The sequence below is a fragment of the Pogona vitticeps genome, chromosome 1 (genome assembly GCF_051106095.1).
Source record: "Pogona vitticeps strain Pit_001003342236 chromosome 1, PviZW2.1, whole genome shotgun sequence".
Lineage (NCBI taxonomy): Eukaryota > Metazoa > Chordata > Lepidosauria > Squamata > Agamidae > Pogona > Pogona vitticeps.
The window spans coordinates 305,656,023-305,680,389 of NC_135783.1; the positions used below are offsets into that span (position 1 = coordinate 305,656,023).

At 39.3% G+C, this 24,367-nt stretch overlaps 1 protein-coding gene across 1 annotated transcript in view; it reads right to left on the minus strand.

Moving 5' to 3' along the window:
* Window positions 1–24,367, minus strand: part of RYR3 (ryanodine receptor 3) — a 420,504-nt gene that overhangs the window by 357,214 nt on the left and 38,923 nt on the right. Inside the window, exon 2 of the mRNA XM_078391770.1 lies at window positions 8,953–9,072. Within this exon, the coding sequence (XP_078247896.1) occupies window positions 8,953–9,072 (120 nt within the window). The remainder of the gene's footprint in view (window positions 1–8,952; window positions 9,073–24,367) is intronic.

Below are 24,367 nucleotides of genomic sequence, written 5' to 3' on the forward strand. Positions count from 1 at the left end.
TTCAACCAGAGTGAATCATAGTCTTTTCTTCTTCAGATTCTTCTGAAGAACATGTACCATCACATTGGTTTCGATTTATGGCGACCCTTCCAAGATTCTCAAGGCAAATAGTACTCAGAATCAGTTTGCCATTCCCTTGTTTTTGGGACCATGTGGTTTGTCCAAGACTACACAGGAGGGGGCTTATGGAATGGTCACCATCAGCAACAGGGATTTTAAACTACTGCTGCAAGACCTGAGTAACAAGAAGGTTTACAAGTTATAATGCTGGTACTCCACTGCCTACCTTGCTCTAAATGGCATAGCAGGGCCCAGTATATGACCAGCCAGCCCTCTCCCTAATTTGTTCACCTCACTGCCAGCTTTTTGATGTTCTAGTGTAAGGACAAGACATACTTAAAAAAAACTTTTAACTGAGGCCATAAGCCCTGGTACCGCCTGAGAATTAATAGAGATGAGCACCCTGACTATAAAGACGACTCATACATAAAAATAGATTTTTTATTCTTCCAAACCTGCTCACCCAAAGAATATTTTTGCTGCCAGAAAAACTAGAGAAGCTTAGCAATCCCCTAAGATTCTAGCCATCAATCTGAGACTTGAGAACCAAAACAAAGGGGTGTCCGTGAAAGTGGTGGAACCAAGAGAAAGACCTACCTTGGTGATCTTAACACCTTGGCAGGCTCATAAAGACATACAAAGTTCTTGAGATAGCTTGGACTCAAACCATTTGAGGCTCTATAGGTTAAAAACAGCACTTTGAATTGTGCCTGGATCCAGATCGGCAGCCAGAGGAGCTGCTGTAAAAGGGGGGTTATGTGGTCTCTGTAACCAGCCCCGATTAGCAATCTGGCTGCAGCATTTTGGACTCGCTGAAGTTTCCAAACACTTTCCAGAAACATCCCCACATCCAGTCTGTTACAGTAATCCAGATGGGATGTAACTAGCACATGTGTGACTGTGGCTAGAACAGAACTCTCAAGGAACAAGCACAGCTGGGGCACTGGTTTTAACTGTAGTGAATGCACTCTTGGCCACTGCCAAAACCTGGGCACCCAGGCTCAGAGGTGAATCCAGGAACACCTGCAAGCTGTGTCCACCAGTGTAACCCATCCAGCACAGGCAACAACCTTATTCCTTGCACTGCTTTTCAACTGACCAAGAGCACCTCATTTTTGTCTGGATTAAGTTTCTGTTTATTCACCCTCATCCAGTCCATTACTGACACCAGACACTGATCTGGAGCTAGATTTAGATGGAAAGGAGAGATCACATACTGGTGACACCAGATAATTTCTTCTAGCAACTTCCTGCACTACCTTGCCCACACTACCAAGGGGAGAAACCAAGCATATGTATTCCTGTTTCCCAATCATATACTGTAGTATCTTTCTTTGAACGATGATATGCTAAGCCCCATTATTATAATACCTATATGGAATCTAAACCCCAGCAACAGAACTAGACGGGTGAGAGGTAAGCTGTAATTCAACATCATACACTGGAAAGTCCAGAGGTCTTATGCTTTAGAACCAAGATTCAATTATGAACTTAAAGGGAATTGCCAAGAATTGCCAAGTATGCTAAGTTAGAATGTTGCAACATGTTCATCTTATCATAAGAAGCTATACCCAATGGCAGCAAATATATAATATATTATGCAGCCATTGCAAATGGTGCAAAATGATCAACTGTGGTTGCTTTGTTGCATGGATTAGAAGCATAGGAGGAGTGGTTTGCATCTCCTTTAACCATCAATCTTTTATCCTGTACCTGCTCTGATTGTGTGTGTATGAGTATGTGTATCTTCACATGATCTTTGCTTCTTTATGAGAAATGAAACTAGTTTTGAGGAAGACAGTTTGTGCAAGGCCTTGGTGAGGAAAAAAAATAGCACTCCACATCTTGCTCCTGAAAAGAAACATGGTAAGCTGCCTTATACTACGGCAGCATATTGATTCATCTAGCCTGTATTGTCTGTTCTGCAGCAGATGTCCAGAATTTCCTTGACCTGGATGAACTGTGGTGCCTTCTTCTTTGGGCTGTCATGACTCATCAGTGTGACTGACTTCCTTATTCTTTGGTCTTACGTGATTGCTAATTACGATGCAAAGCTGTGCTAGAACAAGAAATGTCACATACTGAGTTTCCTGTGTCCCTGTCCTTATTTTTGTCAGTGGCAGCCCGCAACAGAGGAAAGACAACACAATCCTGAGTCACATTGAGAATTCCACTGTTTTCAAGGAAAACAGATACTGTATTAGAAACTCACCTTAAGGATGGGAAAACTTATCTTTGTGAACTGGGAGTCCCAAGATACCAAATGCATATTGCTGGAGTATTCTGGGAATTCTAATCCAAAAAATCAGTTTTCTGCATCTCTGTCCTAGAGACCAACCACAGTCATCTACTATTTGTCAGTCATCTACTATTCAGCTATAGCCGTCAGTTACCTAACATTTGTCAGTCATCTACTACTGAGTAATAATGAAGACATATATCTACATAATGTCAGGGATGTTGGCAAGGCTTTAGATCTGAGTCCCAAGTCTAAGTCTGAGTCTTTGGTACCAAGTGCTGAGTCCCAAGTCCAAGTCCCTATTAAAAATTAGCTTTTTCATCAGCAAAAGGGGAGGGGTGGTGAGTTCTGAGTCGTGAGTCGCATCCGAGTTGAGTCACTGGTGCAATTTAAGTCTGACTTGACAGCAAATCCCACGACTCAAGTCCCCATCCCTACATAAATATACATAAACGTTTCAACCAATTTTCAGTAGAGCTCAAGCTGCAAAAGGTTAACAGTCGAACATTAAGGACAGTACAGTGTTCAGTGCTAAGGATGAATGTTTCCCATATTTCCTGTTTTTTCCCCCAACAGTCACTTTAACAGCTTTGTAAATGAGGATCCAATGATAATACATAGGTATATAGCTAAATCTGTGCCTACATTTTAAGTAGTTCTACCAAATTATTCAGAAATCCTCCAGTTTACAAAGCAGCACTGCATCTAAGATTTTGCTTTGAATACAGTCTAAGTAATCTCTTTGACTGGGTATCTAACAGTTTGAATTAATGAAGATCTTAATGGTAGGTTTGCATTTGTTAAGAAGCCAAAGCCCCATTTCATGCTAAAGAAAGCCCTGTCACGAAATTGGTGCCAAGCAGATTTATTGATTCCATGATTTTATAAAACAGCACTATAAAAACTATTAATGTATTGTTTGCCATCAGGACTGTGGTGGTATATTTAAATTGATTTTTTTAACTTAATGAAATCCTATGAATTCTGTCAGAGAAAGCAAATGATGCTTGTTGGAGAAAGATTAATTTTAGAATGAACTTAATTAAACTGGAAAAATATAATTCCATGTCATGTTAGAAAGAAAAAGAGGATATTTGGGGTGGGGGTGGGAAGCTGCATTCTTTAATTAAAATGAGGTTCTTTTTCTTAGTTTCCATTAGTTAAATTTATATTATTCCTTCCCACCAAAAATGATGTTTATTGTGGCTAGTAACAATAAAATATAGTTAACAAACAGGGTTTATTTATTTAAAATATTTTTAGCCCACTTTTCTCCTTAAAATGGACCCAAGACAGCATACAACAACTAAAGGACAGTATTTAAGTTAATACTAGGGATGTGGTGGCACTGCGGGTTAAACCACAGAAGCCTCTGTGCTGCAAGGTCAGAAGACCAGCAGTCGTAAGATCAAATCCACGCGACAGAGTGAGCTCCTGTCGCTTGTCCCAGCTCCTGCCAACCTAGCAGTTCGAAAGCATGTAAAATGCGAGTAGATAAATAGGTAGGAAAGTAATGGTGGGAAAGTAACGGCATTCCGTGTCTAGTCACACTGGCCACGTGACCACGGAAACTGTCTTTGGACAAATGCTGGCTCTACAGCTTAGAAATGGGGATGAGCACCGCCCGTCAAGGGGAACCATTACCTTTACCTTATTTAAACTTTAATAATAATAAGTGTACAAATACTAAAAGAATCAATTCATACAATGCCAAAAAAATGTAAGCAACCAAAAAATAAACACATTGAATAGAGTAAGGAACAATAATCTATTAAAAAAACCCACTCGGGCAGCTAGCCATTAAGGAAAACTTGCCTGAAGAGAAAGGTCTTTGCCTGCTTGTGGAGGGACAGCAAAGATGGGGCCCTCCTGCTCGCTGGTCACTGACAAACTCTTATTTCACATCCCTGCCTAACATGTCTTTAATGGTGACTGAGCTGTCCTACAAGTCTTAAACCCAAGCGGACTAAAACAGAAGAAAGCTGTCTTTCATATAGCCTTATCTAGTGGTGGGATTCAAATAAATTAACAACAGGTTCTATGTCCTAATGACATACCTAATGACATAAAGATATACCGAAATGTTGTTTAATAATTCACGCAATACTGCAATAAGAACAGTAAAAGAGGTACAGACAACTAGATTATGTTTAAAGGAAAATTTTAATATTAAATACTTGAAAAACAGTTATTGAAGATATTTCCATATTTGAAGAAAGAAAGGGGGGCTGGCAACAGCAATCTAAATGAAGTTTCTGAACAATTTTCAAAGCCAGTTGCATATAGTACCCATTACAGTATTTGTGTATCACCATGGTAACACCTGATGTCCCCAAGAACAAGCACACTAGTTTTAACTGTGCAACACACTCCTAGGTAAAGGTAAAGGTTCCCCTTGACAATTTTGTCCAGTTGTGTCTGACTCTAGGTGGCGGTGCTCACTCCTAGCAGTGGCCAATACTTGGGTCTCCTGATTCTAGACTGAATTCAGGTTTACATATAACTTTGACCTCAGTCAGAAGTAACCTGTGTTATCAAGGAGCAGTCAAGTAAAACTTATGTTATCTGGTGTCCATTCAGCAGTACCCGGATTTTAGGTACCCACTTGTGCTGAGTGTGTTTTCATACAGTTAGAAATACAATATATCATAGATGGACTTTCTGCTGATCTGTAAGTCAAGCAGACAAGCAGCTTAGAGAAGTGAGGTTTTATTTAGGAACACACAACTAACATAGTATTTGATGGTAAATTATAAGTGCTTGGGAATTTGAAATGCAATGCCCACAAAATTGCTAGTACGTGTACAGATTTCTCTATGCTAGAAGAATACTAATCAATTATTAGAATTCATTTTAGTCATATACAGTTCAATAATGAACTTGTAGTTCAGGAACAAGTCGTTATACTACAGTCTGTTTCCTTTTAAAGTACATCGTTTTGCCTTTTCAGCCAGGTAGATTAGCTGACACTTACAATTTAATAATAGACCATGGCTGCCAATTTCTTTATGGCTATTTCTATTTCTATAATGTGAAATTTTCCATTTCAACAAGTCAGGGAACAAGCTGTATGGCTTTCACATTGTGACACAATAAGTTTGCCTTACTGACATGATCCACTCCTACAAGCAACATGAAAAGACTGTTCATGAAGTGAACTCCTGTGTAAATTGGCATATTCTGAGCAAGAATACAAGTTGTCTGACTTTGACTTCAAGCTAAAGAAAATGGTTTTGTCAAGTAATTGTTACTTGTTAGGAAGGCATTTGCTGCTTTGCACCAAGTTAGAACAGCAAATGCCTACACTGACGTCTGAACCTGCAACAATTTGTCACTGAGATTTATACCAATAGTGTTACACTTGCGGACATAACTAATAGGATTTTGGCCACTGAATCATTAATAAGTCACCTCTTTTTCTAGTTGCCCACCTGCTTTTCTTTCCTTCCCCTTCTCTCTGCGTCATTGCCACCTCCTTTAACACAGCAAGTCCAAATGAAATGACAGTAGGGAATTTAACAATTTTTAACTCTGCATTCTTTCTCTTCTGCACGCTTTTAGGCATACAGCATTTCCACTAATTCTTCTATGCCTTGTTTTTCTACTAATCAAATACTAGACTTATTCCCCCATCCCATCTTCTCAGTTTCTTATCCACAGTCTTAGAAGCCTTCAATTAGACTACTGCATTACTTATTCACTGACTCAGCCTTCACTTCATGTCAGTGACTGGAGAGAGATGGTGTTTCTGGCAGAAGCTCTTCAGCAAATGAGGAAGTTAAATGCCAAAGCAACGGAAAGTTTGTTAGCAAACTTCCAAGTTTATAGCAAAGATTTATGAAGCAGAACCATATACTTCAGCTAAAGAAATAAAATAAGATCTGTTTGATAGATCTTTGGCTTTAGATTTGGAAGACTGTGTTCATATCTACTCTCAGTCAAGAAGCTGATTCAGATTAATCAATTTCTTATCTGTAAAATGGAAAAAAAACATATGCTGGTCTGTGATTATTTCTTTCCATCAGTTAGTATCAGCTTTAAAATAGTGATAAGAACATTACCGACTTGCAATGCATGTAATAGTTCTGACATGCTTAAGGGCTTGTATATATTTTGATAGTACTACTGAACATTCAGAAATCATCATTTGAACTGTCTTTAATTCCAAGAGTCTGCTAATAATTAATAATTGTGTGCCCTCAAATTAATCCTGACTTTATGACAATCCTCTTCGGAGTTTTCGAGATAGAGAGTACTCAGACGTGATTTACCATTCCCTTCTTCTGGGGAAATCCTGGGACTGTGTAAATTGCCAAGGCCATACAGGCTGGCTCTGCGATGCACATCAGGAAACTGAACACTCAACCTCTCAGTCCACAGTCAGATATCTAATTTAGAGCAAGGTTACACTACGAAAATAAATCGATAGCTGGATCAGGAATTTTCAAATTGCATTAAAGTCACGTTGTAATTGCATATTATTTGAATCAGTGTATGTGTCTTCTTGGGAAAGCTTTTAATTCAATTTTAAGCTTTGCTGTATATTAGTTGATGGAGCTACATGCACTTTTAAAATCATTTGAAACTGTCCTGTGCCCTTGTTGACCACTCTTCCTGCTGTTGTGGTGAGGAAGGATACCTGCAAGTGGGATCTGAAGGCCTTAGGAATGGACCTCAACAGATGGGAAACCCTGACATCTGAGCATTCAGCCTGGAGACATGTAGTGCAGCATGGCCTCTCCAATTTGAAGAGACCCTTGTCCAGCAGGCCGAGGCAAAGAGGCAATTCCAAAACCAGCAAAATGAGAGAGTTGAACAGGGGACAGATTGTATTTGTCTCCAGTGTGGAAGGGATTGTTACTCTCGAATTGGCATTCTCAGCCACACTAGATGCTGTTCCAAGTCCTCTATTCAGAGCACATTACCATAATCTCTCGAGACTGAAGGATGCCTAACCTAAGGTGAGGAAGAGCGGCAAGGAGGGAGGGTCTGCTGGGAAAGTTCCTTGTCCTTTTAGTAAGCTTGACAGCCTCTGTTCCTTTGAGAATGCTCCAGCTGTTCCCTAGGAGGCAGAGATCATAAGTCCCATTTATACCCACAAACTACACCACATAAACCATGGGAACATGGCTTTGCAGTGGTGCAAAAACACTGATCCAAGCATGGATCCTCATGGATCCACATGATTTTTATGCAGAATCATGCCCAATCCACTTTCCAATCTGTGGGAAGAGATGGTACCTGTGATTTGAAAGTGGAGAAAATCTTACATAAAAGTCATATAGCTCCATAAGGATCTGTGCCTCAGATCCTTTTTTTTGCCTCAATACAAAGACAGCTCTTCGCTCCCCACTTAGGCTACACATCTCACCCGCCTCTTGCCACCAACTCTGCATCTCAGACTGTCCCATTTGCGTCCCTCAAGATTGGACTGCAGTCCTACACATACACAGGGAGGCCTAATGGAGAAGGAAAGGGGACCACTAAGTGATGGGAGTAGCAAATCCCCCAGACAAAATTTACATCGATAGAAGTGATCTCATTCACATTTACGAGCAAAGTAAATTGATATTTACAAGCAATACATTGATATTTACAAGCAAAATAAGTTAAACAACCCTCTTCCTGGCCTGTAAAATACCTTGCTTTCTGACAAAAAAAAAAGAGCATGCTTCCTGGGAGTAAAAATCCTGAGCTTCCTTGGGTATTATGTAGTCACCTTTAAAAAAAATCTATTCAAAACCTGCTAAACTCCATTCAAATCCAGTTTTTGTGGATGACGGACAGATCAGAAACCACACCTGTCCATCACAATGAGTTAGTAACCAATGGTTGAGCAGGAGGGCGGAACCAAGGAAATATAAGAAGAGAATGGAGGACAGTTAAAGTTCAGTTAGAGTTGAGGTTTCAGTTAGTGATGAGCTGGGTTTTAGTTAGCCAGGAGTTAGGGAAAGAGTTAGGTAGTTGGAAGAACTGATATGAAGAGTTAGAACTAGGAGAAGATTTTAGAGAGAGAGAGAGATAGACAGTGATTATTAAAGTAAAAAAGTAACACTTTGAAAAAAAACGTATAAGAGAACTAAATGCAATGAAAACTAGAAGAAATAAATAAACTGTTACAAAGTGATTGAAACTAAATACCAATTAACCAGCATATTTCTAAGTTAAATACAATACCATCTATGATTTACTTGATTCTTAAATATGTTAATCTGTTAATAAACAACGTTATAGGTGACACAATTGAGTCTGTGGTACTAATTGGTAACTGAGGAAGGATTTCTTCTGGTAGCAGCAGAAGTGGAGACAAGAGAAATTGTTATACCCGAAGGTAAATCTGTTTTATTAGGGAGAACATACAGAGGAGCTGGTTTGTGTGACACTGTGACAATGGGACTAAGCTCTCACTGAGCTGTCTAGCCAGCTAAAAGTCTAACAGGTGGAGCTTCAAACATTGAACTGGAAAGCAGTAGGCACCAAAATGCTTGGTTAGAATCTATACAGTTTGCAAATGTCAGTGAACTAGAAAAGAAATAATTTGGTCTTTTGCATTATTATATATCCCATATTACATGAAACACAATTAAAACTGTTAATAACCATTTGTTGATCCATTATACTGACTAAAAACCCTCTTCAGCAGTGTTACTTACTTTAGCTTCAGAAGTTGGTTCCAAAAAGCACAGGCGATTCCCAAGTCCCTCAGCTGCCAGGCAGAACTTTCGCTGTTCTTTGTGAATGCTGGCAACACACTGAAGCACTACTTCATCATCCTGTCAAGAAAAATTTTAGAAGTGAAAAAAATATGTAAAATACCTATACAATTTGGCTTAATGATTGATTTGCTACATTTCAACATGCCCCGAAACAGTATGTTTCTTTAAAAATGGCAGTGTGCATACATTTTATGCAGAAAGAATCAGAAGACAAGAACTTGAGTTTTGTATTTCCCTCTATTATATATAAAGAAACCTGAGATTGTCAGTTGGTGCATATGTAATGTTAAACTGTGGTTTTGCACTTTATGAGTGGAGCTTGCACTCGCATACACCATTCTTGACCATTACACACTTCCTCTTTGGTAGCAAAATGTAATTCTCTACTGCCTCAAAATCAGCCGCTTATAGTTTGCGCTTACCTGATTAGACTGTAGTTTGCATTTCTAGTGTCAAGGGGAAACACAAACTACAGTTTGCTGATTTGAAGCAATGCAAATTATGATTTGCTGAGAAAAGGAGATTTGAATTAAACATGTAAGAAGAGGGGAAGAAGCGTGGGAAGGGAAAGGAGAAAGAACATGAGCATAAGGTTTATTCACAAAATGCTAAAAGGAGGTATTTGTGTATCCCATTATCTTTCAGTTTTTATCATGCTGTGATATTTTGAGGGGGGAGGAAAGTCATTTTGAACTGGTTTTGTGCATGTTCTGAAATAGTAGATTACTTGCTAAACATGAGTCACCAATGTAATGAATTGCAAAAAAAAAAATGCAAGTCTAGGTCACCTCAAGAGAAGTACTATGACCAAATCAAAGAAAACAATGGTCTTTCATAATGCTTTTGGGGTGGGTTGTGAATGGGAGGTAACTGTATGTTGTAACAGAAGCAATAGGGAGAAACAACTGACAATAGAATTTATGCTGTGTCTTATTCTTGTGCCTGTTGGACACTGAGCATGTTCGGTAACATCTGGCTAGAAGATGAGAGGCAGGAAATAAGATTAAGATTATCATACAAAGCACTCAATGCGTAGATTTCAGCCACCTGTATTAGTCTTTGTTGAGACATAAGAGGCCTCAATCTAATTGATTCTTTCCCAAGTTATTAGGCAGAGAAAGATGCTTACTATCCACTGTGATCTAATGCTATCTTTTTCTTTTTCATTTGAGATGCTAGGGACTAGGCTTTAAGAGGAAACTGTCTGCATACTTTGGAGTTCTGAGTATTCTGTGCAATAGGTTTCAGAGTGTAATATCTATTAAGCAAAAAATGCAGATCCCTACATCCACATTTACCTTAACCAAAGTTCAAGACACTGAAAAAAATCTAAGTATTCCCATATCAATTAAAATGACATGTTTAAACTTTAAGCAATTGTAATTTGTCTTGCAGGAAAAGTAGAAAATTTGAAATGCTAAGAACTGATGGGAAGGTGGAGGGTTTTTTAGAGAAGCAGGTGAAGTATGGACCCCGGGCATGTGCAAACCCCAACTCCCTCCATTAGAGATGGTGGATAACATTCCCCCAAGCCTCTTGGAAAATGTTAGGATTGGACTACAGTGTGAATGATCAATTTTAAGTGATGTACATTAACAGAGCTTAGATGGGAATGCTTATTCTCCAGTCATGGAAACAGTGAAACACAAGAGCAGTGACTCTCTTTGGCTCAAGCACAGAAACAGGATATTATCTTGTTACTGGAAACAAGCAATACAAGATATACCCTAAGCTGTTGTATCCACAGGGAGATGGTGAATAGCCCTAATAGATTCAATTTTCTTCTAGATAATAGTTTTAATCAAATCAAATATTTCTGTTTGACTTGAAAGCATTAATCATCATACTTTCATTTATTATTAATCTATCCCCACAAGATAAAAATCACCATTACAATCACTTGACATGGAATATTTGTACTCAAGGTCCTATTTGTATTTTTAAGACAAATCAAGCTAAAAATCTGTAACACATGTTTGTTAATATGCACTGCAGTCCTATACACGTTTACTCAGAAATCATTTAAAATCTACCAAGTTAAATGACATTCCCAGATAAGCATTCCTTGGTTTTCATCACCTTCCATGGCTAATTATGACTAGTTGATGAGGTGTCAGAGTGTGCCTTGATCTCATGCCTGGTCACATAGCACAACCAAGCAAATGGCCCACTTAGCTGCAGCAAGTTGCATAAACCTTACAGAAATACCAATGGGGTTCTAGTCAGTGTTCTTGCAATGACTGCAATTCTGTTGTTTGTGCACTTTTCCATAATCCTGATAGAAGCTACTGTACAACTAATGTCCCCAAGATGCTATTTTAAAATATATAAAATTGAATATTTCAAATATTTCAACAGTTCTTTTCTGTTTGAAATATTCTAAAAAGGTATCTTCTTCTTATTCTTGTTGTTGCATAATTATGTCATGTTCTCTATTGTGCAGTAAACTTTTGTTCAAAACACATTTGTGAATTCAAAGCTGATGGTGATGATAAAGGAGACACGTAACATGCTAACCAGAATGTTCTCTTTGAAAAGTTTTAATAGTATTACACCTTCTGAAGCTAATAATCCATGAAGATCATGCACTAACCATTTGTCTGCATTGCTGATTGACGGTGGCGGCGGAAAAAGCTGCAGACTATCTCAGAATTATAGAACGTATGAGACCTTTTAGATATAATAAGTGAAAAAGGTGAAAACACCTTTCTATATTATAAAATCTGTGGAACCTTCTGAATAGCAAATGAATTCTCACTCCAGCATGAATGAAGATTTGGGTATGTTCCTTTAATTTTATAAACAGAATAATCTAATTTTGAATATTTCACACCAGTAGAATAGGCAAACATTGTGCTATGATTGAGATTAAAACCAGTTATATTTGGTACATAGCTTGAATGGCTGAGATATACAAACAAGTAGAGATGTCTACAGTAAGCTAAGTGCTAATCAAATGCAAGCTGTGCTATTCACAGAATGCAAGAGGCCCTATGGTTCAGTACTGCACATGGGGGTGGGGTGCCCTCTCTGTTGTGGACCATGATCAGCCTTTTGAATGGTTGAATAATATGTGCCCTACAAATACGTTACAGATGCATGGAGACTTTGGAGCAGGATGAAGCTCTTCTGGTGTCAGTGAGATCAGAAATGTGACTAGAACAGGACAAGATGTGACTAGAACAGGTCAGTCTATTTTTGATCTGTGTCAGTTTTGCAAGAGTTCGTTTGTAAACCCATTCTGTCTCGTTTCTGCATTAAGAATTATCTAAGCACAGTTTGCAATTTTAGAAAATCTTCATGAAAATGTGCATTTAGTAAATATTTAAAGACTTTTTTCTTCACAAAATGCACATTTCTAAATATATTTTCTCCCAAAGAGCATATTTCTAAATGTACTTTATCTTAAAACACACATTTTATATGTATTCTGAAACTTTCCTTAAAGCTAAGAATTTTAGCAAAACATTCAGAGAAACCTAGAGGACTGATGCTTTTTGTTACACATATTAGTCGGGGAAGTGTAGATCAGACCAGTTAACTGAAATATGTGGATGAAAGAAAATCTATTCCATCACTGTGGTAATGGTTTATAAAATATGCATAGTGTGGATAGAGCGATAGAAAGCAGATAGATTCCTTCCCCCTCCTATAGTATTAAAGGTCAGGTTTGCCAAATGAGATCAACTATCAGCACGTTCAAAAGAAAACAAGTATTTCTGGGCATAATTCATTTATGGAAGTCACTGCTGCAACATGTGGTGTTGGCCTATGAATTAGCTTACATGGGCATAAATGGGGAATAGACGAGTTAAAGGAGTCTAATTAACGGACCCCTTCACAGATTGCTACCTTGTCATGGCGAAGGGGCTTGAGTAATTCAGAGAAGCTATGGGCTATTCTGTGCAGGGACACCCAAGATGGACAGGTCATAGTGGAGAGTTCTGATGAAACACGATCTACCTGGAGCAGGAACTGGCAAACCACTCCAGTATCTTTGCCAAGAAAACTCCATGAACAGAAACAAAAATCCAAAAGATATGACACTAAGAGATGAGCCCCTCAGGTTGGAAGGCATCCCACATGCTACTAAGGAAGAGGGGAGGACAAGTACAAGTAGCTCCAGAGCTAATGAAGTGCTTAGGCCAAAGCCAAAAGGACACTCAACTGTGGATGCGCCTGGACGTGAAAGGAAAGTCAAATGCTGCAAAGAAAAATACTGCATAGGAACCTGGAATGTAAGATCTAGGAACTTTGGTAAGCTGTATGTGGTCAAACGGGAGATGGCAAGAATAAACATTGACATCCTGGGCGTCAGTGAACTAAAATGGACAGGAATGGGCGAATTCAATTCAGATGATTATCATATCTACTATTGTGGGCAAGAATCCCGTAGAAGAAATGGAGTAGCCCTCATAGTCAAAAAAACAGTGGGAAAAGCTATACTGGGATACAATCTCAAAAATGATAGAATGATTTCGATACAAATCCAAGGTAGACCTTTCAACATCAAAGTAATCCAAGTTTATGCACTAATCACTGATGCTGAAGAGGCTGAAATTGACCAATTCTATGAAGACTTAGAACACCTTCCAGAACTGGCGCCAAGGAAAGATGTTCTTCTCATTATAGGGGACTGGAATGCTAAAGTAGGGAGTCAGGAAATAAAAGGAGTAAGTTTGACCTTGGAGTTCAAAATGAAGCAGGGCAAAGGCTAATAGAGTTTTGTCAAGAGAACAAGCTGGTCATCACAAACACTCTTTTCCAACAACACAAGAGGCGACTCTTCACATGGTCATCACCAGATGGGCAATACCAAAATCAGATTGATCATGTTCTCTGCAGCCAAAGATGGAGAAGCTCTATACAGTCAGCAAAAACAAGACCTGGGGCTGATTGTGGCTCTGATCATCAGCTTCTTTTAGCAAAACCCAAACTTAAACTGAAGAAAGTAGGAAAAACCACTGGGCTACTCAGGTATAGTCTAAACCAAATCCCTTATGAATACACAGTGGAAGTGAAAAACAGATTTAAAGAACTCGATTTGGTGGACAGAGTGCCTGAAGAACTATGGATGGAGGCACGTAGCATTGTATAAGAGGCAGCAACAAAAACCATCCCAAAGAAAAGGAAAGTCAAGAAAGCAAAGTGGCTGTCCAACAAGGCCTTACAAATAACAGAGAAGAGAAGGGAAACAAAATGCAGGGGAGATAGGGAAAGTTACAGAAAATTGAACACAGACTTTCAAAGAATAGCAAGGAGAGGCAAAAAGGCCTTCTTAAACGAACAGTGCAAAGAAATAGAGGAAAAGAATAGAAAGAGAAAAACCAGAGATCTGTTCAAGAAAACTAGAGATATTAAAGGAACATTTTGTGCAAAGATGGACATGATAAAGGACCAAAATGGCAGGGACCTCACAGAAGCAGAAGACATCAAGAAGAGGTGGCAAGAATACACAGAGGAATTATATCAGAAACATTTGGAAGTCAAGGACAACCCAAATAGTGTTGTTGCTGACCTTGAGCCAGACATCCTGGAAAGTGAAGTCAAGTGAGCCTTAGAAAGCACAGCTAACAAGGCCAGTGGAAGTGATGGCATTCCAGTTGAACTATTTAAAATCTTAAAAGATGACGCTGTTAAAGTGCTACACTCAACATGCCATCGAGTATAGAAAACTCAGCACTGGCCAGAGGATTGGAAAAGATCAGTCTACATCCCAATCCCAAAGAAGGGCAGTGCCAAAAAATGCTCCAACTACCGTACAATTGCACTCATTTCCCACATTAGCAAGGTTATGCTCGAAATCCTCCAAGGTAGGCTTCAGCAGTATGTGGACCAAGAACTCCCACAAGTACAAGCTGGATTTTGAAGGGGCAGAGGAACTAGAAACCAAATGGCTAACATGCGCTGGATTATGGAGAAAGCCAGAGAGTTCCAGAGAAACATCTACTTCTGCTTCATTGACTATGCAAAAGCCTTTGACTGTGTGGACCACAACAAACTATGGCAAGTTCATAAAGAAATGGGAATGCCTGACCACCTTATCTATCTCATGAGAAATCTATATGTGGGACAGGAGCAACAGTTAGAACTGGATATGGAACAACTTATTGGTTCAAAATTGGGAAAGGAGTACAACAAGGCTGTATATTGTCCCCTGGCTTATTTAACTTATATGCAGAATACATCATGCGGAAGGCTGGACTGGATGAATCCCAAGCCAGAATTAAGATTGCTGGAAGAAATATCAACAACCTCAGATATCCAGATGATTGCACTCTGATGGCAGAAAGTGAGGAGGAATTAAAGAACCTCTTAATGAGGGTGAAAAAGGAGAGGGCAAAAAAAATTGTCTGAAGCTCAACATCAAAAAAACTAAGATGATGGCAACTGGTCCCAACACCTCCTGGCAAATAGAAGGGGAAAATATGGAGGCAGTGACAGATTTTACTTTCATGGGTACCATGATCACTGCAGATGGTGACAGCAGCCACGAAATTAAAAGATGCCTGATCTTGGGAGGAAAGTGATGACAAACCTAGACAGCATCTTAAAAAGCAGAGTCATCACCTTGCCAACAAAGGCCCGCAAAGTCAAAGTTATGGTTTCCCAGTAGCGATGTATGGAAGTGAGAGCTGGACCATAAAGAAGGCTGATCACCGAAGAATTGATGCTTTTGAATTGTGGTGCTGGAGGAAACTCTTGAGAATCCCCTGGACTGCAAGGAGAACAAACCTATCAGTTCTAAAGGAAATCAACCCTGAGTGCTCACTGGAAGGACAGATCCTGAAGCTGAGGCTCCAATACTTTGGCCATCTCATGAGAAGAGAAGACTCCTGGGAAAAGACCTTGATGTTAGGAAAGTGTGACGGCAAGAGGAGAAGGGGACGACCGAGGATGAGATGGCTGGACAGTGTCTGTGAAGCAACCAACATGAAATTGACAGACCTCTGGGAGGCAGTGGAAGACAGGAGGGCCTGCCGTGCTCTGGTCCATGGGGTAACGAAGAGAAGAGAAGACTCCCTGGAAAAGACCCTGGTGTTGGGAAAGTGTGAAGGCAAGAGGAGAAGGGGAAGACAGAAGATGAGATGGTTGGACAGTGTCACCGAAGCTACCAACATGAATTTGACCCAACTCTGGAAAGGCAGTGGAAGACAGGAGGGCCTGGCGTGCTCTGGTCCATGGGGTTATGAAGAGTCAGACATGGTTTAACGATTAAACAACAACAAAGTTAACAGACATTACTAGAGGTCATTTGTTGTCCAAGTAGTGAGGGAGGACATCACACTCCAAAATTCCTAACACGTAAATTGTATTTGAAAGAAGAATTGTTGCTTCATATAAGAGCAGAGTTCTAGTCAACTTACTCTGTCACAACAAAACAGCACAGTGGAACTGTACAAATTAATAGATTTATTCTCATATAAACATTTGTGGATCAGCATCCACTTAGAGTTGACAGACGCAGCTTTTACCAAATATTTCTGTGCTTCCCTTTCTAGTCAAGAAAAATGACATGTGCCTTAGCCTTTCCTACAGAGTTTTCCTTACATTGGCCAACAACAAGTAGATCAGAGGTTAGGAATGAAAAATAGGTGGCCATAAAAATTTAAGAAACCTTACCTGCCTTTTAAAAATCTTTCCTATCTTGAAATATAGGCAAGTCAGCTTAAAATTAAGTGACACATTCTCTTTCTATATAAAGAACATTATTGATTTAGAAAGTCCCATTTTCTCCTGCAGCGGCAAGTAATTGTTATTTCAGTCCATTCAATAAAGGGCAAGTAATGTTGCAATCTAAGTAACAATATATACCGCAGACAGCTGGCATAGCAGCAGATCAAAACAGATGGCCTTAACAATGGCACACCTGAGGAGACTTTTCCTTCAGACATTTCTTTCCCTTCATTAGGTGAATTAAATAGTTTTCTGAAAGAGTGTAACATTTCCATCATTTTCCCAGCACACTCACACGTACAGTGGTGCCTCGCAAGACGAGCGCTTAGTTTAACGAAGAAATCGCATAACGAAGTTTTTGCGATCGCAAAAGCGATTGCAAAATGATGTTTCCTATGGGTTTTTTTCGCTTTGCGATGATCGGTTACCTGCTTCGCTAACCGATTATCGCAAAATGAACATTTTCGCACAGCTGATCGGCGGTTTCAAAATGGCCACCGGGTTAAAAAAATGGTCGCCTGCTGTTTTCTGGGACGGATTCCTCACTGCACGGGCAGCGAAAATGGCCACGCTATGGAGGATCTTCACTGGACGGTGAGTTTCAAGCCCATAGGAATGCATTAATCGGGTTTTAATGCGTTTCTATGGGCTTTTTAAAATCGCTTTACGATGTTTTCGTTCTACAGCGATTTCGCTGGAACGAATTAACATCGTAATGCGAGGCACCACTGTATCTGAAATGCAGATACACAGAGTCAGTCTTTATCCCATAAGAGAAATATGTTGGGCTTGAAGAATGAATTGCGTATAGCAACAAAGTTTGTGGGTTGAGGTGCTCTAATCTCTAGTACAGTTACAATATTAGTACAATCCTATACCTGTCCAGGTAAGCGCATGTAGGGCTGCAATGTGTGTCAACATTCCTATCTGATGTTATTGAGTACTTTGGGTGAATTCCATCTAGTCAGTAAAAAAAAAAGAAAAAAGAATGGAATATTGTTGTCATTAAACATGTGAAAATGAATGGGAAATGTCTAACAATGGCAACTAATCATATAATTGACCAAGTATCATATCTTTTCCATAAATATACAACCACTGCATTGCAGTTAACAGAAGCTGTCAGCTGGCAAAAGATGGAGCCTGCTGAAGTCATCAGTGAATGTGTGTATTATTGGCAAGATGGAATTACCAGAGGCATATTGTGCTGAAGAAGCTTGAGATTCAGATTTCCCCTCATCTCTATTATGGGGACTAAGGGTTGTGAGTTCGCAGCTGGTATGCCTACAGCTATAGCTACAGCTATGGCTGCTGTGCAGATTTGCTACTTCTAAAAATTGCACACCCACATTCTTGCAAATAATTCTTTCATTTTATATTTCTAGCTTATCCTTTTACAGCCAAGGCCACTGAAAAACATGATAGATTCAGTAACAGCAAATTCACAACTCCTAAATATAGCATGATAGAGCTGAGAGACAACCTGACTCTGTCTTCTTCTTTGTCTCCAGAGCAGAACATGAGTACTACATCTCTAACTTCATGCACAGCCTCTTAATGTGCCTGTGTCTTCATCTGAGTACAGTGAGGGAAAGTTGTACAAAGATCGATGAAGCTCAAAACTAACGAACACTACTACTATAGTAGCGTGACATCGGACCATACTGTCAAGTTTGTAGAGTGAAAATTTGTAGAAATAATTTGCAAAACAAGTGTAAAAAACATTCGGTCTGTCAGGAATAACACTTTGGGGGGACTCTGAAAGTGTATTTTGCATGTTGAATTTCTACTTCAAGATATATTAAATCTGCTATCAACATAATCCAATAGCAGGATATACTGCATAGATCAGTGATTTAGGCATCTGGCTGCAAAGCCAGAAATTGGAAGTATGATTCCCCAGCGTGTCTGGGGAAGAGCCTATATGGCCTTAGGCAGTCTGCACAGCCAAGAGCTGCCACTATAAGAAGGGAATATTTAGCCACTTCTGTGTATTTTCTACCTAGAAAACCCTGGAAAAGGTCACCATAACTCGTAATTAACTTGGTGGCATGTGATTATTTTTATCAGCATATCTGAGATAGATGACACTTTCACTTAACTGTAGTGAATGGATAATTTTTGTAAGTAAATCAATGATTTTTCACTTATACCGATATACCTAAAACATGTCATCTCCCAGTAAAATTGGTTTAATAATACTTGCATCTAATAGTGAATTCCAATGCTAGAGATGAACTTCTCCCGTTATTTTAAAACTGCAGTCTTCCAACCATGTCATATAGAGTATATTTTGAGGCTAAGAGAATTAATTATATTGAAACTGGGAGAAGGACGGAATTAAACAAACTAGTCAGAGAATATTTCTTTCACTCCACATGACATCCCGTTTCTCTCTCGGCGGATGATAAATGGCTTAGCTCCAGACCAATTTCACACCCTTTGGCATTAGGCTAACATCATATAAAGCCCTGTGACCCATATATCCTTGGGTTTTGCAACATTAAAGAAGGAAACTTGCCAAGGGTGACTCAAGCCAATTTCTGTGTATTCAAGTTCCACAGATAAAGCATGCAGAAAATAACCTGAAGTCCCGGGTTTTTCTAGGTGAGTTTTTCTAATTTCTGATGTTATAATAATATAAATACTAACCAAGCACCATTCCAGAAAGGTATGCATAATTCATAAACAGTTCCATTACTTGGCTGTTATATAAACAAATAATTAGGAGCACAAAAAATAACAGAAAATCAACATGTTAAATAAAATGGTTGGCTGAATAGCTCTTGTGGTGATAGGTTCTATGGCTTAGATCCAGAACTTTTGTGAGCAACTAGAACAAATATCAATATTTATTCTATCTTTTTCTTTACTGGGCATACCTGTATTCCAGATCCTCATACGTAGGAAATTGAATGCCTATACTGTACTTAACTTTATTGATAGATAGTAATTATTAAGTAATTTAACCTTCTTCATGGTTTGCCAACTCTTTTGCAGGGACATCATGGTAGTAGTATGAAGCAGAAAAAAAAATAGTTTTCAATGAAATTCATTTTAAAATAATATTCCAGATATATAAATACTTTCTATGTTTTGTTTCCCCATAAAAAGATCACTACATAATATTTTCCAACATTATTTTTTACATCTGGAACGCAGTGTAAAGGGATAGTCCTGCAATGGAAATATATATTATTGTATATAATATATTATATATACACTGCATTCCAGATGTAAAAAAAGAATACAGGAAAATATTATTTAGTGATATTTTTATGGGGAAACAAAACATAAATACTGTAGAAAGTTCACCTGACAGCTTCAGCTACTGGTGGATGAAACTGTGTTTTCTGGATCCATTTCAATCCTGTCCAATGACCTTTGTTGATAGAAGGGCAGGAGAGGGAGAGGTTATCTTGTTGATTCTCTAGGGCCTCTCAGTGGCTTTTAATAACATAAACTATAGTATCCTTCTGCCTGGCTAACTGAGCTGAGACTTGGAAGATACTGCAATGCAATGGTTCTGCGTCTGCTTGGATGGCTAGTTCCTGAATGTAATGCTCCATCCTTAACAGGTTTGCTATGTGATGTCCCAGATTTTTTTTTAATCCCCCTCTCTTTCTGTTTCATTTTTACATAAAACTGCTGAGATATATCATCCAGAGATGAGAACAGGGGGTACCACCAACAGGGAGCAGATACCAAGCACTATATCTCGTTTTCTTTCAACGCAGGCAAGATAGTAGCTATTCTGAACGAGTCCCTGAAAGGTTTCAATCTGGGGGGTTGCCCAGCTTTGAAACCTGGCAAAATGGTTTCTGTGTCACAACAAGGTGAGTTTCCCACTCTCTGTGCCTCAGCTACATTGAAAAGTGTATGAATGAGGGGGAGGATGTGGTTTGAGAGCATCTAAGTTAACACCCATCTCCCTCACCTTATGTATTGGTATGTGTGAAATCTCACCTGCCTAGTCCTCTCTCTCTCTAATCTGGACACTGTTACTTCTAAGGAGACTCAACCTGTTTAAAATAAACAATCCATTCTTTATACTGCAGGGGTGTACTAAACATGAGGACTCCTGGGTACTGCCATTCAGTAACATTCGGAGGGTTGCAGTTTGTCTGTCTGTGGTAACCGTATGCAGAGCTCATACATTATAGATGATAAAAGGAAAACTGTATTTCCATCAGATAAGCACAGCCAAACCTGGATCCAGGCCATTTGTGTTTAAATTGCACTTGACTTGCAGTGTTGGTACCATGTCCATTCTATGCATTTTCAATAATCATGCATTATCTTTTAAAGGATTTCTTTCCCTCTTTTCCATTGCAAATTACTGTAGCGGCATCAGCATCAGCTACAAGACCTGACACCACAGCTGTGGCAGAATCTACACATTGGTAAAGAAAGCAGAGCTTTGTGTCAGAACAAATCATTTTAATGAAGCTGGTAGAACTTTCTTCACTCAGATACTTGAATGTCTTTTGTAAGGAGAAGAAAAGAGGGCCAATTACAGTCACTTGAACATAAATTAGGTGTATTTTTTCCATTTTTTTGTATGTTCTCAAGTCAGCCTACATGGAGCAACTGTTTTTTAGCCTATTATTGACGTGTTCTGTTCTAACATTCTTTTTCTCTCACATCACCTATTTTAATAAAACCCTGTTCCCAATTAAATCCAAGCTATTTTGGCTCATTATAACCACTTCTTTTTACCACACTAGGGGGTAATATTATTTTATATAACATGAATTTCTAAAGTTTCAAGGATTAGTCTGCCAAAACAGTGTGAATCTTCCAAAACATTCTGATGAATGACTATATTCTACAGCAGTGAATAAAGGTTGAGTACATTATATTCAGTAATTCACATTTTACTTGGCCTTTAACCTTGTGTAGCAGTTCCTGTGTAGCAGCTCCTTAAAGAAATGGGAGTGCCTGACCACCTTGTCTATCTACTGAGAAACCTATATGTGGGACGGGAAGCAACAGTTAGAACTGGATATGGAACAACTGACTGGTCCAAATTGGGAAATGAGTACGACAAGCCTGTATATTGTCCCCCGGCTTATTTAACTTATAAGCAGAATACATCATGCGGAAGGCTGGACTGGAGGAATCCCAAACCGGAATTAAGATTGCCGGAAGAAATATCAACAATCTCAGATATGCAGATGATACCACTCTGATGGCAGAAAGTAAGGAGGAATTAAAGAACCTTGTAATGAGGGTGAAAGAGGAGAGTGCAAAAAACGGCCTGAAACTCAACATCAAAAAAGCTAAGATCATGGCCACTGGTCCCATCACCTCCTGGGAAATAGAAGGGGAAGATATGGAGGCAGAGACAGATTTTACTTTCTTGGGCTCCATGATCACTGCAGATGGAGACAGCAGCCACGAAATTAAAAGACGCCTGCTTCTTGGGAGGAAAGCGATGACAAACCTTGACAGCATCTTAAAAAGCAGAGACATCACCTTGCCAACAAAAGTCTGAATAGTCAAAGCTATGGTTTTCCCTGTCGTGATGTATGGAAGTGAGAGCTGGACCATAAAGAAAGCAGACCGCCGAAGAATTGATGCCTTTGAACTGTGGTGCTGGAGGAGGCTCTTGAGAGTCCCCTGGACTGCAAGGAGAACAAACCTATCCATTTTGAAGGAAATCAACCCTGAGTGCTCACTGGAAGGACAGATCCTGAAGCTGAGGCTCCAGTACTTTGGCCATCTCATGAGAAGAGAAGACTCCTTGGAAAAGACCCTGATGTCAGGAAAGTGTGAAGGCAAGAGGAGAAGGGGATGGCAGAGGACGAGATGGTTGGACAGTATCATTGAAGCTACCAACATGAATTTGACCCAACTCTGGGAGGCAGTGGAAGACAGGAGGGCCTGGCGTGCTCTGGTCCATGGGGTCACGAAGAGTCGGACACGACTAAACGACGAGCAGCTCCTGTGCATTGTGGTAAGGAAGTTCCATTTGTTTATTTATTTATTTGGTAACATTTGTAGGCTGCATTTCTCTCAATGCAGGGATCCAAGGCAGCTCACAATATTAAACAAGTAAAATTAAAAACACAATTAATTACACATTGTTGTTTTTGTCATGTTTTATCGAGTAACCTCCAAGTAATGGTGTTTCTATGAATGAGCCATCTCCAAGGTCTTCTCCTCAATGGCTCTGCGTATCTCTTGTAAACTCAAGCCTGTGGCTTCCTTTAAGCAGTCAGTCCATCTCATATTTAGTCTTCCACTTTTCTTGGAATCTTCCACCTTTCCCAGCATTATTCTTTTTTTCCCAGAGAATCCTGCCTTCCCATGATGAGTCCAAAATAGGACGGCCTCAGTTTCGACATTTTTACCTCCAGAGATAGTTTACACATTAAAAACAAATTAAACTATTAATTAAAAACACAATAAGTGATATAAAACTTTTAAAATTTTAAAATCAAATGTACTTATCTAAAAACTAGTGTCCAGGGACTCAGTCATGGTTATTAAAAGCCTGCCAGAAGAGGTGGGTCTTCAAGTGTCAAGAGAAAGATAAAAGAGAGGGAGCTAACCTGGGAGCAGCCACAGAGAAGACCCCCCCCTCTTTCCCCCATCAAATGTGCCTGCAATAGGACACATTTTGTCCTATATTTTGTCCACTTTGAAGATCTTAGGGGTTAGGAATGATCATATGGTGAGATATTTATTTGAGCATGGGCAGGGGCCCCTCTTCACTGAGGGGATTTTTTGGGGGGTAGGGGAGACATGAATCCTCCGCAAAAAGTAAATTAAGCTCGAAGTACATTGACCTTTTTTCCTTCTCAAGTTTTATCTGGTAGAGGCAGATTTACACCTCTCTCTTACTATATTATCACATTAAGATTACTATATTAGATTAGAATTATACTCTGCACAATCTATTTTTAATGTGCTTTCTTTACCCCATTAAAATGCCTTTTTTGCAAATGTAGTAGGGAGGTTGCAGGTGACTTGGCTATCATAAAAGGGGGTTGCTACTTGAAAAAGGTCAGGAAACACTGGTTTGGGGCATGTGTCACTGTAGCCAAATCATTTTAGGCAATAATTTATGCCATTGTTCATCCTGTGGGCACAGACATACAGTATTTTGTACCAATTCTCAATGAAGTAGCCATTCAGTTTATAACAAGAGTATTAGACCAGAGGTAAGAGCTCTCCTAAACAGGATAGCCACCAGGGGAGGGCTTTTTAGAGCAGGGAGGGATTTGGAGTTGAAGCATCTCTCCTGCTCAGTCTGAGTCTCTCACTCACTTGATAAGGAGTGGTCTCACTGATGGAGGAAGAAGTAATTATTTCTCCATCATGCCTGAGGGAAACTATCCATTCAATGTCTTCAGAGTCCCCTGACTAAAGATTTAGATTGCAGTATTTAGTTTTTTAAAAACTTTAAATGTTTAAATAAATTTATTAATTTTTAAAAACTTTTATCCCATTTCACTTTTAAATGGAAAACCGACACTGCTAACAGTAACAGTATAATCCTACACATGTTCGTTCAGAATTAAGTATTCAGTGGGGATTGCTCCTAGGTAACTGTGTACAGTGGTGCCCCGCTTAATGTTTACCCCACTTGACGATGAATTCGCTTCATGATGAAGTTTTTGTGATCGCTTTTGTGATCGCAAAACAATGTTTTAATGGGCAAAAACTG